The sequence below is a fragment of the Calliopsis andreniformis genome, chromosome 9, assembly GCF_051401765.1.
Source record: "Calliopsis andreniformis isolate RMS-2024a chromosome 9, iyCalAndr_principal, whole genome shotgun sequence".
NCBI classification, from domain to species: domain Eukaryota; kingdom Metazoa; phylum Arthropoda; class Insecta; order Hymenoptera; family Andrenidae; genus Calliopsis; species Calliopsis andreniformis.
The window spans coordinates 21,711,302-21,730,065 of record NC_135070.1 but is presented as its reverse complement, the minus strand read 5'-3'; the positions used below and the strand labels follow the sequence as shown (position 1 = coordinate 21,730,065).

General features: G+C 36.6%; 4 protein-coding genes across 7 annotated transcripts; 1 reads left to right on the top strand and 3 right to left on the bottom strand.

Moving 5' to 3' along the window:
- Positions 1-89: 89 nt before the first annotated feature.
- Positions 90-2,850, bottom strand: LOC143182784 (uncharacterized). Of its 2 annotated transcripts, none has more exons than XM_076384006.1 (3): positions 2,662-2,850; positions 808-952; positions 90-738 (listed from the first exon to the last, which is right to left on the bottom strand). In XM_076384006.1, exons 1-3 carry the CDS (start codon positions 2,717-2,719, stop codon positions 576-578), a joined length of 366 nt encoding a protein of 121 aa, XP_076240121.1. In that variant the 5' UTR covers positions 2,720-2,850; the 3' UTR covers positions 90-575. The 2 variants fall into 2 exon arrangements, with proteins under 2 accessions (XP_076240121.1, XP_076240122.1); XM_076384007.1 differs by lacking the exon at positions 2,662-2,850 and adding an exon at positions 1,650-1,794.
- A 377-nt stretch (positions 2,851-3,227) lies between these two features.
- Sing (MARVEL domain-containing protein sing) lies at positions 3,228-4,812 on the bottom strand. Of its 2 annotated transcripts, XM_076384538.1 has the most exons (5): positions 4,688-4,812; positions 4,188-4,462; positions 3,927-4,109; positions 3,712-3,852; positions 3,228-3,644 (listed from the first exon to the last, which is right to left on the bottom strand). In XM_076384538.1, exons 2-5 carry the CDS (start codon positions 4,338-4,340, stop codon positions 3,567-3,569), a joined length of 555 nt encoding a protein of 184 aa, XP_076240653.1. In that variant the 5' UTR covers positions 4,341-4,462; positions 4,688-4,812; the 3' UTR covers positions 3,228-3,566. The 2 variants fall into 2 exon arrangements, with proteins under 2 accessions (XP_076240653.1, XP_076240654.1); XM_076384539.1 differs by lacking the exon at positions 4,688-4,812 and having other exon boundaries at positions 3,927-4,088; positions 4,188-4,681.
- A 926-nt stretch (positions 4,813-5,738) lies between these two features.
- Scamp (secretory carrier membrane protein) lies at positions 5,739-9,265 on the top strand. Of its 2 annotated transcripts, none has more exons than XM_076384002.1 (9): positions 5,739-5,754; positions 5,851-5,971; positions 6,607-6,879; positions 6,967-7,030; positions 7,114-7,242; positions 7,325-7,481; positions 7,551-7,652; positions 7,730-7,856; positions 7,931-9,265. In XM_076384002.1, exons 2-9 carry the CDS (start codon positions 5,915-5,917, stop codon positions 8,093-8,095), a joined length of 1,074 nt encoding a protein of 357 aa, XP_076240117.1. In that variant the 5' UTR covers positions 5,739-5,754; positions 5,851-5,914; the 3' UTR covers positions 8,096-9,265. The 2 variants fall into 2 exon arrangements, with proteins under 2 accessions (XP_076240117.1, XP_076240118.1); XM_076384003.1 differs by lacking the exon at positions 5,739-5,754 and adding an exon at positions 5,793-5,816 and having other exon boundaries at positions 5,890-5,971.
- Positions 9,263-12,052, bottom strand: LOC143182787 (DNA helicase MCM9). The gene is made up of 12 exons (XM_076384008.1): positions 11,958-12,052; positions 11,751-11,892; positions 11,506-11,667; positions 11,308-11,433; positions 11,130-11,236; positions 10,845-11,058; positions 10,693-10,768; positions 10,442-10,599; positions 9,986-10,365; positions 9,706-9,915; positions 9,484-9,638; positions 9,263-9,400 (listed from the first exon to the last, which is right to left on the bottom strand). The coding sequence occupies exons 1-12, from the start codon at positions 12,050-12,052 to the stop codon at positions 9,348-9,350; spliced, it is 1,878 nt and encodes a 625-aa protein (XP_076240123.1). The 3' UTR covers positions 9,263-9,347.
- Positions 12,053-18,764: the final 6,712 nt, after the last annotated feature.

Here is an 18,764-nt window from a genome sequence, read left to right as displayed (position 1 = left end):
GACTAGACGTTAAAACCTTAACAGAACTATGATCGCGGCAAAGCAAGTTTCTAAGATCGCTTAACACTATTAGGATTAGTTGAATTTGACTCGTTTCACAGCGAGATATGTACACTCGTTTTCGTTTATAAATTCTTCAAGTAATCGAGCAAACAGTGCTCGTTGATTTGAGCAAACATTGAAATTTGAAGGTATCTGAACACTATTTTGTTATTCACTTTCACGATTTCTGTTACAATTTACGCCATTTACACTATTTCAGACAAGCTACTAACCGCGATCGATACGATCGAAGGGTTCTCATACCGCTTAATTAAATAACGATATCTGAGTAGATCACAGTTACAGTAAGTAACATTAATCTTTAAAAATTTCATTCGATCGGAAGTGACATTATTACATATTGATATTTTTTAAAATAGCGACCGTGTTCTCACAGGAGAACAATTATTTGTTTTGTTAGTTTCTTAGTCGTAGGTATGTATGCTTCTTTCCTAACTTGACAAAGAACTTGGACGAAAACCACTAGCCTTTTAGCTCTGGTTCATGTTAAAAATTAACATAACGAGCAGACATCAAACTACGGCATCTCGTGTTCGAAAGCCAGAATCACTGGCACCATTTGGACACATAGCCGACGCTAAGGATTTCACGTCATCTTTTTGGCTTCTTTTTATTCGAGATATCGGTGGCATTTTCAGTTTAAGTCTCTTTTTTTTCCCCAGTGTATCTTTTTTCCTGAAACAATACCATCCGTTATAGTCATAGTAGACTTCCTTTAACAACTTATTCGACTATTTTACGTACTGGTGCTTGCAGTCGATAAAAATGCCCATTGAAAATAAAATCGCTATAGCTACGATAATACCGATCACGATCACTACTAGAGTTACTATTGCGTCCTCTTCTTCAGGTGTAAAAGGCAGTTCTGTTGTTGACCACGACTCTTGCCCTGAAATGCAAATTATATTTAGACATATCGACTCATTTCTTCTGGTTTCTTCGGATTCATTTATTTCAGGTATTTCGTTATTATTTTTTTTTGCTGACGAAGAAAATTGAATGTATAGATACCTTCTCATGCCTACTTGGTAACACAAGTTATTGGACTTATGTAAGTGTACGGTCAACGACCGAATGGATTTGCAACTCCGAACTTTTGCAACGGCATGTTCGAAAAAGTAACGCTAATACCTACATTCGTTTCGTGCGATGAGTACGAGAAGGATGTCATTTCCTTCAAGCGAATGGAGAAAGCATTTAGTTATTCTACTCAATTGACGTCATTGAGCGTTTTCCGTTGTTCGTTAGAACTTAAGGATGACGTTCTTTGGAGCACGTACGCCACCCTAGTGACGTTCGATATGGCATAAATAAGAAAGAGAGGAAGTCTTGAATATTTACGTCGCCCTAATAGTATAATTTGACCATTGACAAGGAATATCGCTTGTCAACTGCATCGGTAAAAAATCATTTTACAAGCAATGTAAGGAAATACCTCGAAAGGATCCGTGACTGACGCAACATCAAGGATTTCTTACGCGGCGACTGCAAGATAACTTCGCTACGATATTTTAAAGCATTTACGCGTCGGAGAATCAGATCAGAAAATCAGAATGAGAAAACCCGGCCATCAGATAACGAAGTACCTAAGTAACTGTTCTTTTGATTGCTAGCTGAGCGCAGTTTTATTTCGCCGATCATTTACGTAGTCGATAGTAATCAGACGGGAAAATACGCTTTGGAGAAAGGTTCCTCCCGTTTTCAACGCCCCACTGTATGTAATCGATGCTCGGTTACTCCTCCATACGTGAAGCATTTGCTATTGACGTAGCATCCAAGATAAGCGAAAGGTATTTGCTATTGACGTAGCATCTATGATAAAGCCTGTTAATTTTCAAATGATTTTTCTTCAAGCTATTGTTGTTCGATGTCTCCTAAATGGGTTCTACATAAATGCCAATGAATTTCGAGTAAATATAAATCGTGTCTCCTTTCATTCGCATAATTTCCATGTACTTGCGCGTAACTATGAATGCGATGACGTCGACGCTACCTTGCCCTACCGGTAAATTCATATTTTGTCGCCACCTGCATCTACCACCTTCTCCTTCTTCATCTTTTCGCGGTCTATCCTTCTCAAACTATCTCCTCCAAACAAATCTTTCTGTTTGTCTATCATTGGAAATTGAATTACCTTACGCTAATGTAATCGCAGAACATACGATTATTTCGCAAATCGCAGTTCGATTGGATCCGTATCAAAAGTGAAATCGGAATTGTAATTATATCGGAACACAGAGAAAGTACATCGATACGTTTTTTCTGTTGCAGTTACATGATATTATAATAGACCACCTTATCGAATTTCCTCGTGTCAAAAAGAGAACCAAAATAGGCACTACAATTCTGATAAAAACATAATTTTTCGAGACTAAAGCAGTATAGCGGTCGTGATTTATGGTTAGTAATATAGGTACCTGTTGAGTATCGCGTAAGGTTCAAAGACTCGATAAACTGAGTGCAAAAGTGAGTGTATAAAGAAGTTAAATGTGAAGGTTTCAGGATGAAATACATTGTTTAAAATACCTACTTATCGGACGTAAATTTAGAAAATTCGGAAACGAATCGATAGAAAAAATCGACAGACGAGACAGTTACCTTTGGTCGAGGACAGACGTTCGACGGTATCGTTGATATTTCTGACGCGTAGACCCATATTCGTGATTGAGTTCTTCTTCAGCGGTATATCGGTCCAATTTATTCGCGGAGTGTTCAAAATCACGAGTCGACCGGTTCGGGAGACCGAAGTAAACTGTCGAACACATGCCTCGAGTCATGTGATATGCTCTTTGAGCGAGAGCAGCGGAAACCAGGCAAGCATGTGGGACAGGAATGGAGATGAAGGGCGGAAAGAGAGAGAGAGGGAGAGAGCAGCTACGCTTCACGGATTGCGGGAAGAGAGGAAAGAGAAACCTCACGGACTCAAATGGAGAGGACCTACGCAACGTGTAAGAACAACTTCCATTCACTGCCCAGGAACCGCCTGTAGCCTGGTACGTGCTTGAACGACCTTAACAATTCTACAGTTTTCTTCAAAATTACTTCTCACCCTCGCACAGAGACAGTAACGGAAATTTATCGCTACTAACAAACGCATATCCTCCGTCGTACGTTACGTACCTATTTTCGGATATAATTATTTTTTAGTAAATATTTTTATAAAGTAAGATATTAAACAGTTTTCTTTACTTTATAAGATGTTTGTACAAGTTTAGCGGTAATAACAGTCATTCTGAGGACCAAAAGGATGACACATGTTTTCGGAACAGATCTGACCTTAATTATAGGTACAAACACTTTTGATGCGTTTTCATGCGGGAAGGATGACGATGTGTAAAAGACAAATATTTTTTCTTCAATTCATAGTTAATTGTCTGTCGCAAAATCTTTTCCTTCGGATTCCAATTCCAAACATCTTCTCCTATCTACGTCATGTATCTTTTTCATTATCGTATTTGATTACGAATTACTATCTAACATATTTCCTTGGACCTTCGTCTAATTCATCTGCCTGTCTTATAATGTACATAAGAGAAATACGCATCTGCTCCGTGTAATATTCCAACGAAACCGCTCAAAATCTGTAAAAATTGAAAAAACGCTAATTGAAGAGATTTTCGCATAAATTTTTTATACGAGCATACTTACATAGGCTGCTGTCATTGCTGGGTAAACGTCGAATCCCGGTTTTACGTAATATTCCGGTAGAAGAAATATCTTTGTGGAAAACGCCAAGTAAGAGGCGGAACTCAAGTACAGAAAAGAAGCTAAAGCGTTGAACATCATTTCCTGTAATTGTTAGCAAAAAAATATATGGAAGATGTAACGTCTGTTAATCGAGAATGAAGATTTGCAGGACTTACGAAAAGTGAGGATCTAATCAATCTGTAGGATTTTTCGGATACGATGTAGCAGGCAAGTAACACCGCTGACGTCAAGAAGCAAGCGGATGACGTGGTCAAAGACCCTTCAAAAGCTGACCCAATCGTTGTGCTATATCGTAATCCGTAGTTAATTAGCAAGCTCTGTATCAAACCACTAATTATCTATAAACACAAACCACACACGATCGATTATCGATACTGTGCGTTGTTCTATAAAAATACTTAGTAAACAGAACGTACCGTTTCGGACAGTTTTAAAATTCCGGGCATGGACTTAAGAAATTCCACATGTATGCATGTGCAACATCTGCAGAAACAACATTCGACACCTCCGATAGCGTGAGTGCCGGTAGATGACATTCTGATTACAGGACCCGTTCCGTTTCTACCCATAACGTCGTACGCTGAACGATTTACTTATTTCTCAATAACAATTCAGGGATTTTAATGTTCAGTTGTAGATTTCAACTTCCAATTTGTTCTCGATGAGTGCAAAAGCATCTGTTTTCGAGCCCCTGGAAATCGTAATTGATAAGTACGTTGAACCGTCTCGATTAAACACGGACCCTTGATTCGGTCGAACTAATTGGTTAAACGATGATTAATTCGCATCGTTGCGATGCAAACGATGAATCGGTTCTGCAATCTCAACGCAGAGATTGCTCTTTACTTTTTACTGGCCACGAGGAAAACTACAACTACGTCTAAAGGCAGTCAGGATGAAACTGAGGGTGTTTTACCAATTGATGCGGAATGTTTAAATGTAGCTGCACCCCCCGCATTACTTTCGACACGAAGAATCCCACCAACTTCTATTTCTGGCACGTGCTATCGTGTTGTGTTGGCCGACCGGCTGTGCTGTCGACACAGGAAACACCAAAATATTCAAAAAATGATTCTGAATGAAAATCATCCGCTTCTCTGATTCTCGAAGAAACTGATTTTCAATTTATGTCTTGTGCTTCATTCGAATTGTCGACGAAAAAACGATATTGCCCTACTCCCTTCTACACTATGACACTTAACACTTAACTCAGCAATACTCAGCGTGACACAAGCCTACTCAATTATAGTCCCCAACACTACTTAATAATGCTTGACTGTTAGAACATCGAAAACAAATCGATTTACAACGTTGTTGCAGTCGACTTTCCGCGAAAGCGCAACAAAGTTACAAATCTGAATGCTGAAGTACGACAGCTGTGTATAATGGGGTAGTTTAGAATAGCGTAGAACGGACACATTATTATCATATATTATATATTATTAGCGTTTATAATTGCCTCCCAAGGCCAGCAAAGTGTAAGCGCAGAGAATGCATGGATATGTATCGGGGCGTAGTACTGCTAAACTTCAGTGGATATTAGGATCCTTATGAGAGGGGGGGGGGGGGGGGGGGGGGGGGGGGGGGGGAATTGAAAGAGGGTAAGGGGAGCGTACCTCTATCACATTTCGGTTTCATTACGCCCACCCCCCTTTCTGTATAGGATCCGAATATCCGTAGATCCACTGAGCTGTGATCATTCGGTAGTGTGTTCGATATGTAAGCAGTCGTGATGTGAATCGTGAACCCCTTTACTACGAACACATTTCAGCGATCTACAGACATCGCTTCTGCGGACAAATTTTGAGTAAAAAGTTTATTTTATGAAGAATTCTCTAACGAAGAAACCTACACAAAGTTTTAACATCTATTTTATAAATTTTAATTAACAGTAAATTAGCCAATAGTAGTCCTGTGAAATTGCCTTAAATCAGCTTCTGTTTTTAGTGAATGATAGACGTGGTAGCAGTTGTTTTACGGACGGTAAGTTGGAGTGCTATTCAGCCGGCGATACCGTGAGAAACCGCAGCGCAATGGATCGTCAAGTATAGACAAGTTTAGATAAGATTATATTTTCAGTGTATTAAAGTTCCATTATTTCTCAACGGTACATTGAAGGGCGACTGGTGGAACGACGAGTAAAATGTCTGGCTTCGACGAGAATCCCTTCGGGGAGCCAAATATCAACGATCCGTTTTCGGTGAGCATTTTAAAAGAGGCTATAGAACAAGACAGTCACTGTTTCGTTCAGTATTGAGCACAAAAGTGTTAAATAGAAAATAAACGCTCAAGATTGAACTGTTGCTCCTTTTAAAGATTATATATAGACACGTTTGTTGTATTTCAGCGAGTATCAATTCGTACTATTTGTAAATTCTTGTCTTTATCTATACTAAGAAAATCTTAAGAGTATGACGTAAAAAATGTTATCTTTTTCATTGTATCAAATATTATTTAAACAAAAAATGGTCTTTCTAAATTTGTAGTCTCACAAACTTGTATCTGGTAAGGACATTTTTCGAATAACTATTCCATCTATATGTAAAGGGTTTTCCAACAAGAGCGACGAAACTTTCAATTGAAATAAATTGAAAACTACAAAAGATACTCTAGTGTTCATTGTTTTATTTTGAAGTACATTCAATGACATTCTATCGTTTAGATGACTATTACGATTATGTTTGATGGAGTGAACATGACAAATCTAATTTTTGATGATTATGACACATAAATCATCAACTCATAATTTTATCACACTTATTGAAAAACCTTATAGAATTCATTTACACATATATAGTATTAATGTATAATGAATGAAATACTTAATGTAATTAGGATCCTGCAATCAGAAGAGCTGTAACCACTTCTACAGCAGCTACTAGAGGTTTGGAAGACTATAATCCTTTCGCTGAACAAGGTTCACAAGGAACAGCACAAGTTCGAGGTGCGTCAAATCCTCCAATCTATGGGGGACTAGGAGCAACACAGCAACCAGCAACTCTTCAGCCTTCGAATCAAGAAGCCCCACCTCCTTCATATGCTCGTACCCCACAACAAACAGTAAATGCAACACTTGGAAGCACTTTATCTCCTTCTTCGGATGTCAATGTACTCAGAAAACTTTTTGTTTAAATATATTTTACTGTGATTCTTTGCATTCTATAATATCCTGTTTGAAAAATTGCTACATTTTAGCCAAGATCAGAAGCAGAATGGAAACCAAGAACAGAGGAAGATATGCAAAATACATCCTATTATCGTAAGTTTAATTAACAGAGATTAAACATTTAATTGTTATCCATTTAATAACCATATACTAATTGATTAATCTTAATATTAAAGTAAGGCGAAACAACTGGCCACCTTTACCTGCTAAGTGTTGTTTCCAACCATGCTTTTATCAGGACATCGAAGTGGAAATTCACACAGACTTCCAAAAAATAGTAAAACAATTATATCGTTTGTGGATATGTAAGTTCAACATCATGAAATTAATAGTGATTTAGCTATTATTTCCCTGAATTAAAAAGAAGTATGTTTTGCTACATTGCAGTCCATGGATGTGTTTTGGTTATGAATGTTATTGGTGGATTCATCCTAATATTGCAAGATGGATCATTTTCTACATTTGGTCTTGGAATTCTGTACCTTATACTATTTACACCATTTTCGTTTTTGTGCTGGTTTAGACCAGCATATAGAGCGTTTAAGTATGTAATGTATTTAATTACATATTCATATTTCAGCAACTCCATTAATTATTTATATTTATTTTTCAGAAATGATAGCTCATTCAATTTTATGGTGTTTTTCTTTGTCTTTTTCTTTCAATTAATTGTGACTGCAATTCAAGCTATAGGCATTCCCGGCTCCGGAACTTGGTAAAATTGTAACAACTAAATGCAGATTTACATTCATAATTCTATGCAAACGTTATCTTATTTTTTATTAATTGTAGCGGTATAATAATGGCTATTACAATGTTCAATTCAACGGCTGCAGGAATATTTTCTGGCCTCTTATTACTCATCATTGCCCTTGGTTTTATTCTTGCAGCGTGTGGTGATCTTCTATTATTGACCAAAGTACCATATCAACTCTTAGATTCCTATTTGTTTTTTAATGGAAAACAAAGTATTGATAAAAATATTTTCAATAGATTCACCGCATTTACCGTTCGTCCGATGCGAGCGTTTCGAAGGCGCAACGGGAATTTGCTACAACGTTCTTGCGCAACGAACATGTGCAAGATGCAGCAAGTAACGTAGCTGCTACTGCTGTCCGTGCACAAATGGCTAATGCTACCAATCAACCACGTTATTAAGCAACTCTGCAGGATTGATTTTTCAGGTATTCTGATCTTTTATTGGTCAGTAAGAAATCGATAAATTTTCTTAGTTTTGGTGCGTAACGATTGTTACATACGATTATAATGCTAGACGAAAAATCTATTCTTACATTCAGAAGCTACAGTATCTATATTAGAGATATATTTTGTGTTTATAATTCAATCGTGCATGCTTCTTTAAAAGAATTCTTTGACGAATCCATGAATATTAACAGATACTTTTAACAAATACTTAAAAATTAATATGTATTTGTTTTATACCAGTATTTTAATATCATTGATACACAATGTGTGTATTATCTAATATACAATGTGTATGTCGTCTTTTGTTTGTACCGATTAATGGGAGTCGTGAAATAATTTATGATTGTAGTAGAAGTGAGCTAATAATAATCATATCACTAATTCTTATATTATTGCTTCTTTCGTTTTCATGATATTTTCATCATACGCGATTTACTAATAGGAAATACTCTATTTGTTAAAAATCAAAATAACTTAAATGTTATATTCCTGAGCATAAAGTTTAATTTCAATTGTTGGTTGATAAGCGTTAATTAAACGTATTTCATCCACCTCATAATGCCCTATACATTCCTTAAAGTGTGTAATATACGGCCTTCTTTATTAAGTACTTGTTATTTAGATTTTTAAAATATTATATCACTTTGTGAAGTTTAAGGTATATATATACATACGTCTATACATATACATATAAGGAATATTTTGAAAATCGATTTTTACGCATGTTTTGTTATTTATTAATTACTGATAAATTATTTATAGACTACAAACATTCGGTTATATTGTTGCTGTTACTTTATTGGGTGTAACTAAACCGTCTCAATGAATTGGAAAATTTATATCAAGTAAAGGTTGAAACGTTGTAAAAAGATTGAAAACCTTGTAACTTATTGAAGCTTTAATGAAAAATTTATGCCCCTTAAATATATTTTTACACATGAGACAATTTTTAAATTAATTACGGTGATTATCACACATATTCATCACATAGTAATAAACAATAGAATAATTTGTTTTGTATTAAAAAAAAGGGTTATTTAAATTTTATAAATGCGCTGGTATATTTGTACTTATGTAAGCAGTAAAAAGAAGTGACAAATAAAAGATTTAGTTTGCTCATAATAGATCGTTTTTCTACACTGATCGATTATAATCGATCGATCAGTGTTTATATTGATGGTTTTTAATGGGTTAGTAAAAGTATTTACAGCAAATTTTCTAGTTGTTGAAGATTCATAGTCTTTAATAAATTTTTACCTAAAATTAAGGAATGTTTGCTAATTAAAAAACACTGATCAGTTTCTAATTAAGTAGGAGACTTAAACCAGTATAATATGTACCGTCAGATTTGTACGTTGCAAGCGGATTTGTTGGAAATGGACAACCGAGGTCGACTTCGGATGTAGTTCCTGTTCCAACTAGTTTAGCCACGAATATAGCATCCATGACTTCAATTTTAGATCTGTACATCAGTCTAGCATGACCTTCAGCTAATCTGATCGAAAGAAGAAATGTTTTAAGTTTCATTACATTACTTATTGGGATCATTACTCTCTTACTACCTAATGAGACTGTCAAGAAGTCGAACTGTTGTTCTTTCTTCCCTTCTATTCGAATCAGATCTATGATACATATAAACTTTTCTAAGAATCAGCTCTGCTTCTTTTGTTAATTGAGGTTCCAAGGAATGTATGTGCGCAAAATATTCTCGCAATGTATCTGTCTTCCATAAACCCTCCGCTTTCAGGAGCTCAGTATGGCTCGTTGACTCGCTGTAAAAATAAATGTTATTTAAAGTGTCAAATAGAAATCGTAAAGAAAACATAGTTATATATTTATTACCTTTGAGATGCGTTGTCTTCATACTCATAGGCAGCTTTTAAAATATGATCCGACATAAGTTTATCCCACTCTGGGTTTTTATTATCTTTTAAAAGTAATATTAAATCGAATCGTGACAAAAGGGGATCTCCTAAATTAGTCTCCCATTCTTCTTCTTCGTCAAATTCGCCGCCACTTGGATTAATGGCTGCAATGACTGTACATCTAGAGTTCAGCGTACTAACTAAACCAGCTTTGGCTATTGATATTGTTTGTTGTTCCATGGCTTCGTGTATAGAAGTCCGATCTTGCGCACTCATTGTTGTAAATTCATCTACGCAACAAATTCCACCATCAGCTAATACCAAAGCACCAGCTTCCAAATGCCAACCATCTACATCCTGTACAGGTGTAAAACAAGTTAAAATAATGTGAGTAGTATTTATTAAAACGAAAATGTATATAAAAACAACTAACTCTAACAGCAGTTGCTGTAAGTCCCGCTGTGGTTGATCCAACACCGGTTGTAAGAACCGATCTTACAGCCAAACGCGACGCTGTATGCAACAGTTGGGACTTACCAGTCCCAGGGTCACCAATTAACAGAAGATGAGGTTCACCTCGCACACGCGTACCTTTATTTTTTTTTTTTTTTAATACAGACTATTTCACATGAAAATGATAATAAAAAGGATAATGTAATACATTATTTAGAATTAGATAATTACCACCTTCATTCTCTTTTGCTACACCACCAGCTAAAACAATAGCTAGTGCTAACTTCGCAGTGTACATTCCATACAGCTATAAACAATTAGAATAAATATTATCTTGTATTTGTACTTTTCTTAAGGGTAGTATGTTTGATTTATCTTGTTACCTGAGGACAAATCGATGCTATGATGTTATCTCTGCCAAGTAAAGGGTTGTTGCTGTACCGTGTCCAATAATTCTTGAAAATATCTCTTGTTTCTTGAGTGGAAAATAAATCACACATTTTACGTCTGACTGAAATGCTATTTGCTATCATCATGGTTGTTGCTTCTGAACGTTCGCCAACCTCTAATGGTTCCCATACCCTTATAATTATACCGCTATAAACATAAGATGTAATGTTCAAATTAGAGGATTACACTTTCTAAAAGTAAGTAAAACAAGTATTCACCTGATTTCAACATAATCTCCTGGCCTACATTTGTCAACTAAATCATCCAATAAAATAATCTGTAGATCTTCTGCAAAAGATTTATTTGTATGCATTCGATCTCTCTCCTAATTAAAAATGTGTTGAATTAATAAAACAAAGGCTACTAATAATATGTTGTATAAACTTGATAAAATACTTGTATCCTTATGTCTTGACTATCTGAGGAATCTTCTAAATCAAACTGTGTAAGTTCTATTATGTTTGTTGCATGACATGCTTCACACTCTGTAGTCTCAGCAAATGCTTGAATTTCCCACTCATACTATAGTGCAAGTAATATATTGACTATTGACTAACATTGGATTGTTAGTTGTATATAATATATTCAACTTACTTTAACAATAGTAACATGTTTGCATTTCTTACAATTATATCTTTGAAACAACTTTAATACAGTAGGTTGTGATATTCTCACTACAATACCACTTGTTGAAATTAGATGACCTATTTGACCTTGTTCCATAGCAATTGGTACAGCAGTTACCCTTATACGAATCTACTCAAAATGTTTAGATTATGATACACTAACAACATTCAAAATACAAAGTGGAAACATAAACCAAACATCATTATAATTACTTTTTTTTTCACAACTTGATCTGGCTTTGCTATTTGTTCCTGCACTTTTATTGCTGCTGCATTACATAGTGGCAAATAATATCGAGGTTGGCGTAAAATTTTCTGTGCCACATCGGAATTAGCTTCGAATAATGATACAAAACTGTAAAATGATTGATTACTTCTAGAAACGAAATACAGTCATAAATGGCATTAGATATTACTCACTTTATGTGGATTGAATAGAAATGATGGATATGTGTGTTGTTTAAAATATCTTCAAGCTCATCACGATGGTTGTTTAACAAATAGTTTTCAAGCATTTTAAAAATTTGTTAGGTTATGTATTCGTTGAATATAATTTGAGGTTAAAAGCACATGTGGTACTGTCACGTGTTACGGACTTCCCGCCAAAAGCATAACTGTCAAATTCATCTATATACACCTTTAGTTATTTCGAACGGAACGAGCATGAGTATTTCAGTATTACGTATGCGTGACATGTAAAGCTACGCGATTCAATTTATAATTGAAAGGCAAAACATCTTTTTATAACTAAAATTGAAATTATTGGAAATTCTATTGTGTTCCACAACACTAAAATGTCTAAATCAATTGGAATTAATTTGACATTTCGTATTGCTACGATTCACTCTCAAGTTAGCCAACCATCAGGGGTTCTGTTTAAAATGAGGTATGTATCGTGATTAAAAGTACTTGTATAAGTATATTAGGCTTATCTTATTCATTTAAACATAATGACTATCCGACTAAAAGAAGAATGATACAGTTAACATTTTAAAATGTTGTGCATTAAGATTGAAGAAGTATTAATGGATATAGTAAAAATGTTAAAGTTTCATTTGTGATCTTTCAACGATTTTTAATTTTGTATTTAATAAACTCTTCCACCTTTGTGCCTGTTTCGTAAAAAAAGTATATTCGCTGCTTGCCGTAAAACCGCATTGGCAGTTTATCCATTAATCGATTCTTGCATCTCCCTGTCTATCTCGTAATTCTGTTTCTGTGGTTTCGAAACTCTGTGGTGAAACTTACACCGCAACAGTGGAAACCTTTTCTGTGTCTACTTTTAATCGGGTGATCAAAAATTTTATCAGTTTTACGATTCACCACTAGAAGTGTACAAGTTATGTCGATAAGCATATAAGTAAGTATTGTAAATCTACACATACTTTATTTTCGATGTTGCATTATAAAAGTAGTAAAAAGTGCGTATTGTTTTATCATTTTTATCTTTGAAATATTTTCGTCCGACTTTACGCTAGTTCGTTTTAGCAATCTTTTTATGAATGAAATCTACTGAGGCAATTGCAAATAATTTTGATCGTGGAAGCGTAACTTTCTTTGTTCAACCGGAAGACAGGGTGTTTTATCTGAAACGGAAGTCGTTCGTTCATATTTCAAACGGTAGAATGCACGTTAACACACGATACCTGTATCGGTTTTACAATGTCATTAGTAACGATTCCCTTTACGACCTCTTCCTAAGTTATAAATTAGTTGTTGGATTCGCGGTGGTTTGGGGAAACAATGCAATTAGCGTAGTCGGTTCGCGTAATACATATACATATATATATATATACATATACATACACGTTTCTATGTATAATTGCTTGGTGCATGATTAGAATTTGTTTCGTTTACTTCGCCCTCTTAAATAGACTAGTTTTAACAGTTCTAACAGCTGTACAAATTTTCGAAGCAGTCACTGATTCATCTAAAAAATAATTTCGAATTTCAAGTAGAAATGGTGGTCGTGGGAAATGTACGTTGCCGCCCATCTTGTTCGGTAAACATTCTATGTTATATGGGATCGTAAAGTTTAATAATACATCCAAAGATTGTTAATAATGACGTGAAATATAATTCAATATTTTGGTAAACGGGGGACGACCACTAAAAATGACGGACGAGCAGGAAACATACGGTAAACTCACTAGTCAACCCCTTTCACCGTTCTACAATACTCGCACCACATGCTGGAGAACGTGCAATAACGATAAAGGGTTGGATACTCCTTGGCGAATCTTTCTGTGCAAGTGTTCGTGAAAGGCGTTACTGAGCCGTCAACTTGAGGCAATAGCCTCAATTCGCAAAATTTCCTTTGTATGTATATGGAATCTATCTGCCCTCCTCCTCTTCTCCCATTTCACTTCTTTGTCTGCAGGACTACACGTGTAACTTATAATTACACTAAAAGACCCGATTTGTTCCAGTAGTTCAAATGAAAAAAATATTTTTCACTATTACCGACGATCGTGTCAACAAGCTTCGTTCTCGATACTGTTCCTTTTTTTCTCTGCTGTTTAGCCATCAGTACACAGTAGTCGAAATCGGGTCAATGATCACAATGACTACGATAGTGTCCAATGGAGACGTTCGTCACGATCTCTCCTGTTTAAGAGAGTATGGTTTTTATCGACACAGTTTCCTGGTGCTCTGATGAGCGGTGAACTAGGAATTGTGCACAGGTGTAATGGCGGTCTCTGTATAAGGTGTTCGCTCCGCGGGAACTCGTTACAATTCTTTTAATGAGAACTTTTTACAGGTGCACCTATTCGTTTGTTATGGTACAGTGGGAAGGGTTGTTTCGCCATTCACGGGAAATTAAAAAATCTTCAGTCTACAGGCTTTTTGTTCGATCAAAGTCATTTAATTTTTCATGCATTTTTTTTACATTTTCTTTCACGAGGGAAGGCCATTTTAAAAATCTAATGTACCATCATTCTATTTCACGAGAACAGTAACGAGACATAATGCTATATATCTTACATGCATATTGTATAGGAACCATAATTTCAGTAGAAAATCTTCATTTTCATCCATTTTGCTTCTTCCTGTCATACGCTAGGCAGAAGTTTAACTCACTCTGAAAAATAGATATTCGTCTTTTACGATCTGCGCAATGCTTCGAAATGATGCACAGCACATATCTTTTCTTGTACGAAGAAGAGAGTAGACTCTAAGATGAGTAAATTCTCATTGTGAACACGATAGAGGAGACAATAATAAACAAGATAGAATGTAGGTATTAAATTGCTTCCCCTTCGTTTCTAACATTTTTAGAGTATTATTTTTTGATTTAATTAAATAATATAGTGATTATACTTTCGTATAATCGTTAGTTTCGTGTCGGTCGTGTAAGTAATTGGGGCGACAATGTTATGTTCTTTTTTAACTATTCGATAAATAAGGTGCGACTATTACTTAACGATTCAAATTGCTTTTCTCTTGTTGATCGATTTGGTAGAATTAATGCGTCCGGTAAATGTATTATTTTACGTTTACCTTTTACCTTACCAAACAATGATAAACATTATGATGTTCATCAATATTCGATTACAGTTTAATTTATGTAATTTGCTGAAATATAGGTTTATCGATAATAAACCTTGTTTTCGGTATATGGTATAAATAATACTAATAAATAGGTATCTTGTTTATTGCAAATTGTAAATGTGTCATGAATAATTTTTCTCCTTTTACTGATTTGTTATTATACCTACACGTACGATTATGGAATATTGTCAACGTTGAAAGATATTTTTCGAATGTTTGCTCTTTTAGTAATTAACATTCTATTATTTGTACGATTCGTATATGTCTTTCGCGAAAGGGGAAAGAAAGCATATTGGATCACACTCTCGATGATGTACACGAGAGAAATGTTGTTTAGCGTGATACAGATGATTATTCTATGCACGAGATATAGAGCTGACGCGATCTTGTGATATTCTGTAGTTTAGACGACAAACATACCGGTATGTTTAATGCTGTGGAACATTTAGGGAGATTATTCTCACAGGATGTGCCTTTTGGTGTTTACAACTCTGCTGTGAAACAGCCGATCAACAATACATAGCGACTTTCTGATTGTTGCACACAAGGAGGTGTGGTATACGCATCTCTAAAGAGACGTAGATCATTGGATAATGATGGGATGTTCCATCCCGTTCCATTCTATTCGGTTGTAATCCCATCCTCCCTAACACAACAGTCATCATGTCGTCGTGGTACGGATCACTTAGGGATCATTAGCTTTATGGCGCTTCCGTATGGTCAACCATTCGCGTGCAAGTAGATATTGTTTGAATGGCTATGTATTTTTCTTTCGTTTCTTCGAAGAAATGATTTCCAGTAAGCTTTCGAAGGAAATAAATGTTGTATGTCTGGATAAAGTAGTGGGGTTAAGGACAGTGGGTGGTCTCGGAGCAGCAGATAGTAGCCAGGGGCTTTTTTAATTTCCTCCGGCTTGATCGTGGAACCGTCATCGTTTCAAGGCTTCTCCGAACCCTGATTAATTCAGACGCCACTCGATACCCTTGGACATACATTGAGCGTAGTGATGCACAGACACAGGTGCGTTTGCCCATCCATGCAGGTTGAACTATGTGTAACGACACACCGCGCGGCCGCGTCGCGGTTGAATATCGCGGATATAATGTTACTGTATTTCATTACCCGGGTACACCGGATGCGCTATGCTAGCTCGTTCCCGCGTATCCTGCATATCAGCCCGCTAGCCGGTTACGTGCTAGCGCGCCACCATCGCTCCGTTCTCTGTATATCCTCCTTTATGCAGCCCGGTTTCGGCTTCCGGCCCTACCATTCAGGAATATCACCTTACGCGCATCCTCGTGATTCAGCCGACTCTCGAAACACGCTGTAATCAAAGGATTACCACGGTACCGAGCGGCGTCAGCCTCTCTAAGTCAGCTTCTGTTTAACGCGTACCATAATCACTGCCTTGCACCAACTATGTATCCTGGCCTCCACGTCCACGACCCCGTTACCCTTTCGTTAATTCACCGATTTTCAACCAACTTCTTCTTCTTATGTACTTGCCGATCTAGCTATATCGATCGTAAATATTTTCTCTCGATTTAAGTGTCACCCACTTATCTAGCGACAAACACACTAATTTTATCTTGCAGTGGATTGCTCAAAGTAATTGCCTCCTGTTTCTCACAAATATTTCTACAAGTTGCTCATTCTGGATAATGTGCATTTTCATCGGTGACACAGGAAATTAGTCATTCGTCGATTATTTCATTGTCTCTTTGTTTTTGTTCAATAGCTACGAAAGATTGCATTAACGAGCTCGAACATTATTTATCTTTCGTCCGGACAAACTCACGAGGTAATGATTTACACGGGCTGCCTGTCGGTCAATTATGCAGCCAATTATTTCCGGGATTCAGTCGACTTAATTACAGGGTCTGCACGGTCGCAATTTTTACCTCGGTCGCGTAACTAACTTGGACGAAATTAATTGAATTTAATTTGCCAACCTAATGGATCGCAGGCAATGTTAAAACATATCATTTGACCAATTTTTTAGTAACGATCTCATACAATCTTTGTGATGCTTACGATACGTGTAAGTTAGGTGAGAAATTGTGCGACTTGTCGTGAGACTATGCATCTTGAAATCTTTATTTTTCTTCACGACAGACAGATGAAACAAAATTTATTAAGAAATGATCGAATTATTGCATACGGTCGACGCGTTGCCGCCGCGCCGCGCCGCGCCGCGCCGCGCCGCTTCGAATACCTACATACGTATACATATGTGGCAAATAGTGCCTCTACTAGTCTCTGATTCTCGTTAATGTCACCGTACCAACGAAACTTCCTGCGTTGTAGCCTACTAGAACGAGCCCGTTGTTTTTCCACGTCGAAAGTTACATACTCCCTCACCAGTTCTATCCAACTGTTTCCAATATTACCCGAGGGGGAGGAAACGCTGTTTGGAAATTTCTTAGAGAACTTTAACGTTTGTTCGCGAATACTGTGCCATAGTTAAAGCTGAACAATTGGACTATACATACACAGCAATTTGAACGCGAGACTATAATTAATAGTTGTGAAATCGTAAATCGTTTTCTGTTACAATTTTAACGAATTGTAAATAGAGTTTTAAAGTTATTAATTCTTACGAAAATGTCCGAAATGGAATAGAATAAGTCCCTGATCTAGACATTTAATATAATTAATAACTCGGAAACAAGGCCAGAAACGAAATTTTGTCTGTCTTCATTTTTATTTTAGCATGTAGAATCACCCCTTAAAATTTCTGATACCACTCGTCGAACACCTTGTCTAACATAATATTATTCGTTAGAATTTAGAATATCTGCAAAGTATTCTCTATACCATCCAGTTTATCTTTGAATTGTGTTACAAACGTTACCGTCCATCGTGATAAATACACATTATCGATACTACTCTGTGTGCGGTATACATGATAATGCAGCGATTCTCTGACAATATGCTTGTTGTGCTTTTTTTTTGTCTGTCGCCTGGGGAAAAGAATTGTGTGTCTCACAGGTCACTGGGGGTAGCACCATTTCTATTCATCCTGAGAAATAAAGCCGTACCCGATCGTGTGTTTCGATAACCATGAATATTTGATCCGCATAATATCTCGTGCACACCGCATATCCCTCAAGTTCACACATACACTTGTACACGTGTTCAGCCGCTTCCTTCTTCTTTTCTTTCTGCCTTTTCAGGTCTCTCTTACCCGGTCAGACATCTGTAGGGTTTGCGCAACTCGTTTCGTATCGCGCACAACTCGACAAACTTATTTAAGTGGGACTGCTTGCGGCTAGATCGGCCGCGCGGAATGCAAACACGCTCCAAGGCTAGTGGAACGTGAACTTCACGTGCTATCGTCGCCCTTAACATTCAAAGTTGGTCAGCAGTATTATCTTTGGGAACCTCGTTTCGCGACGAGCGTCGCACAATTTCGTTTAACTTTGTTTTTCATACACGCTGCTTGTATGTCTGTTTTTTGCTTCTGATCAAAGATGTGCCGTTAAAAATTTCTTCGTCCGTTGCAATATCCCATTAAAGCATCGTTTTATCGTAAGAAGTGATAAGGTAAGCGAACACAGTGGGTAGAATTTTGTGTGATCGCCTATAAGTAAAGCAACGCGTGGGTTGAACAGCAGAGGATTGGTTACACGCGTAAGTCTGGAACGTTTAATGATGGATAAACGGGGTCGGATG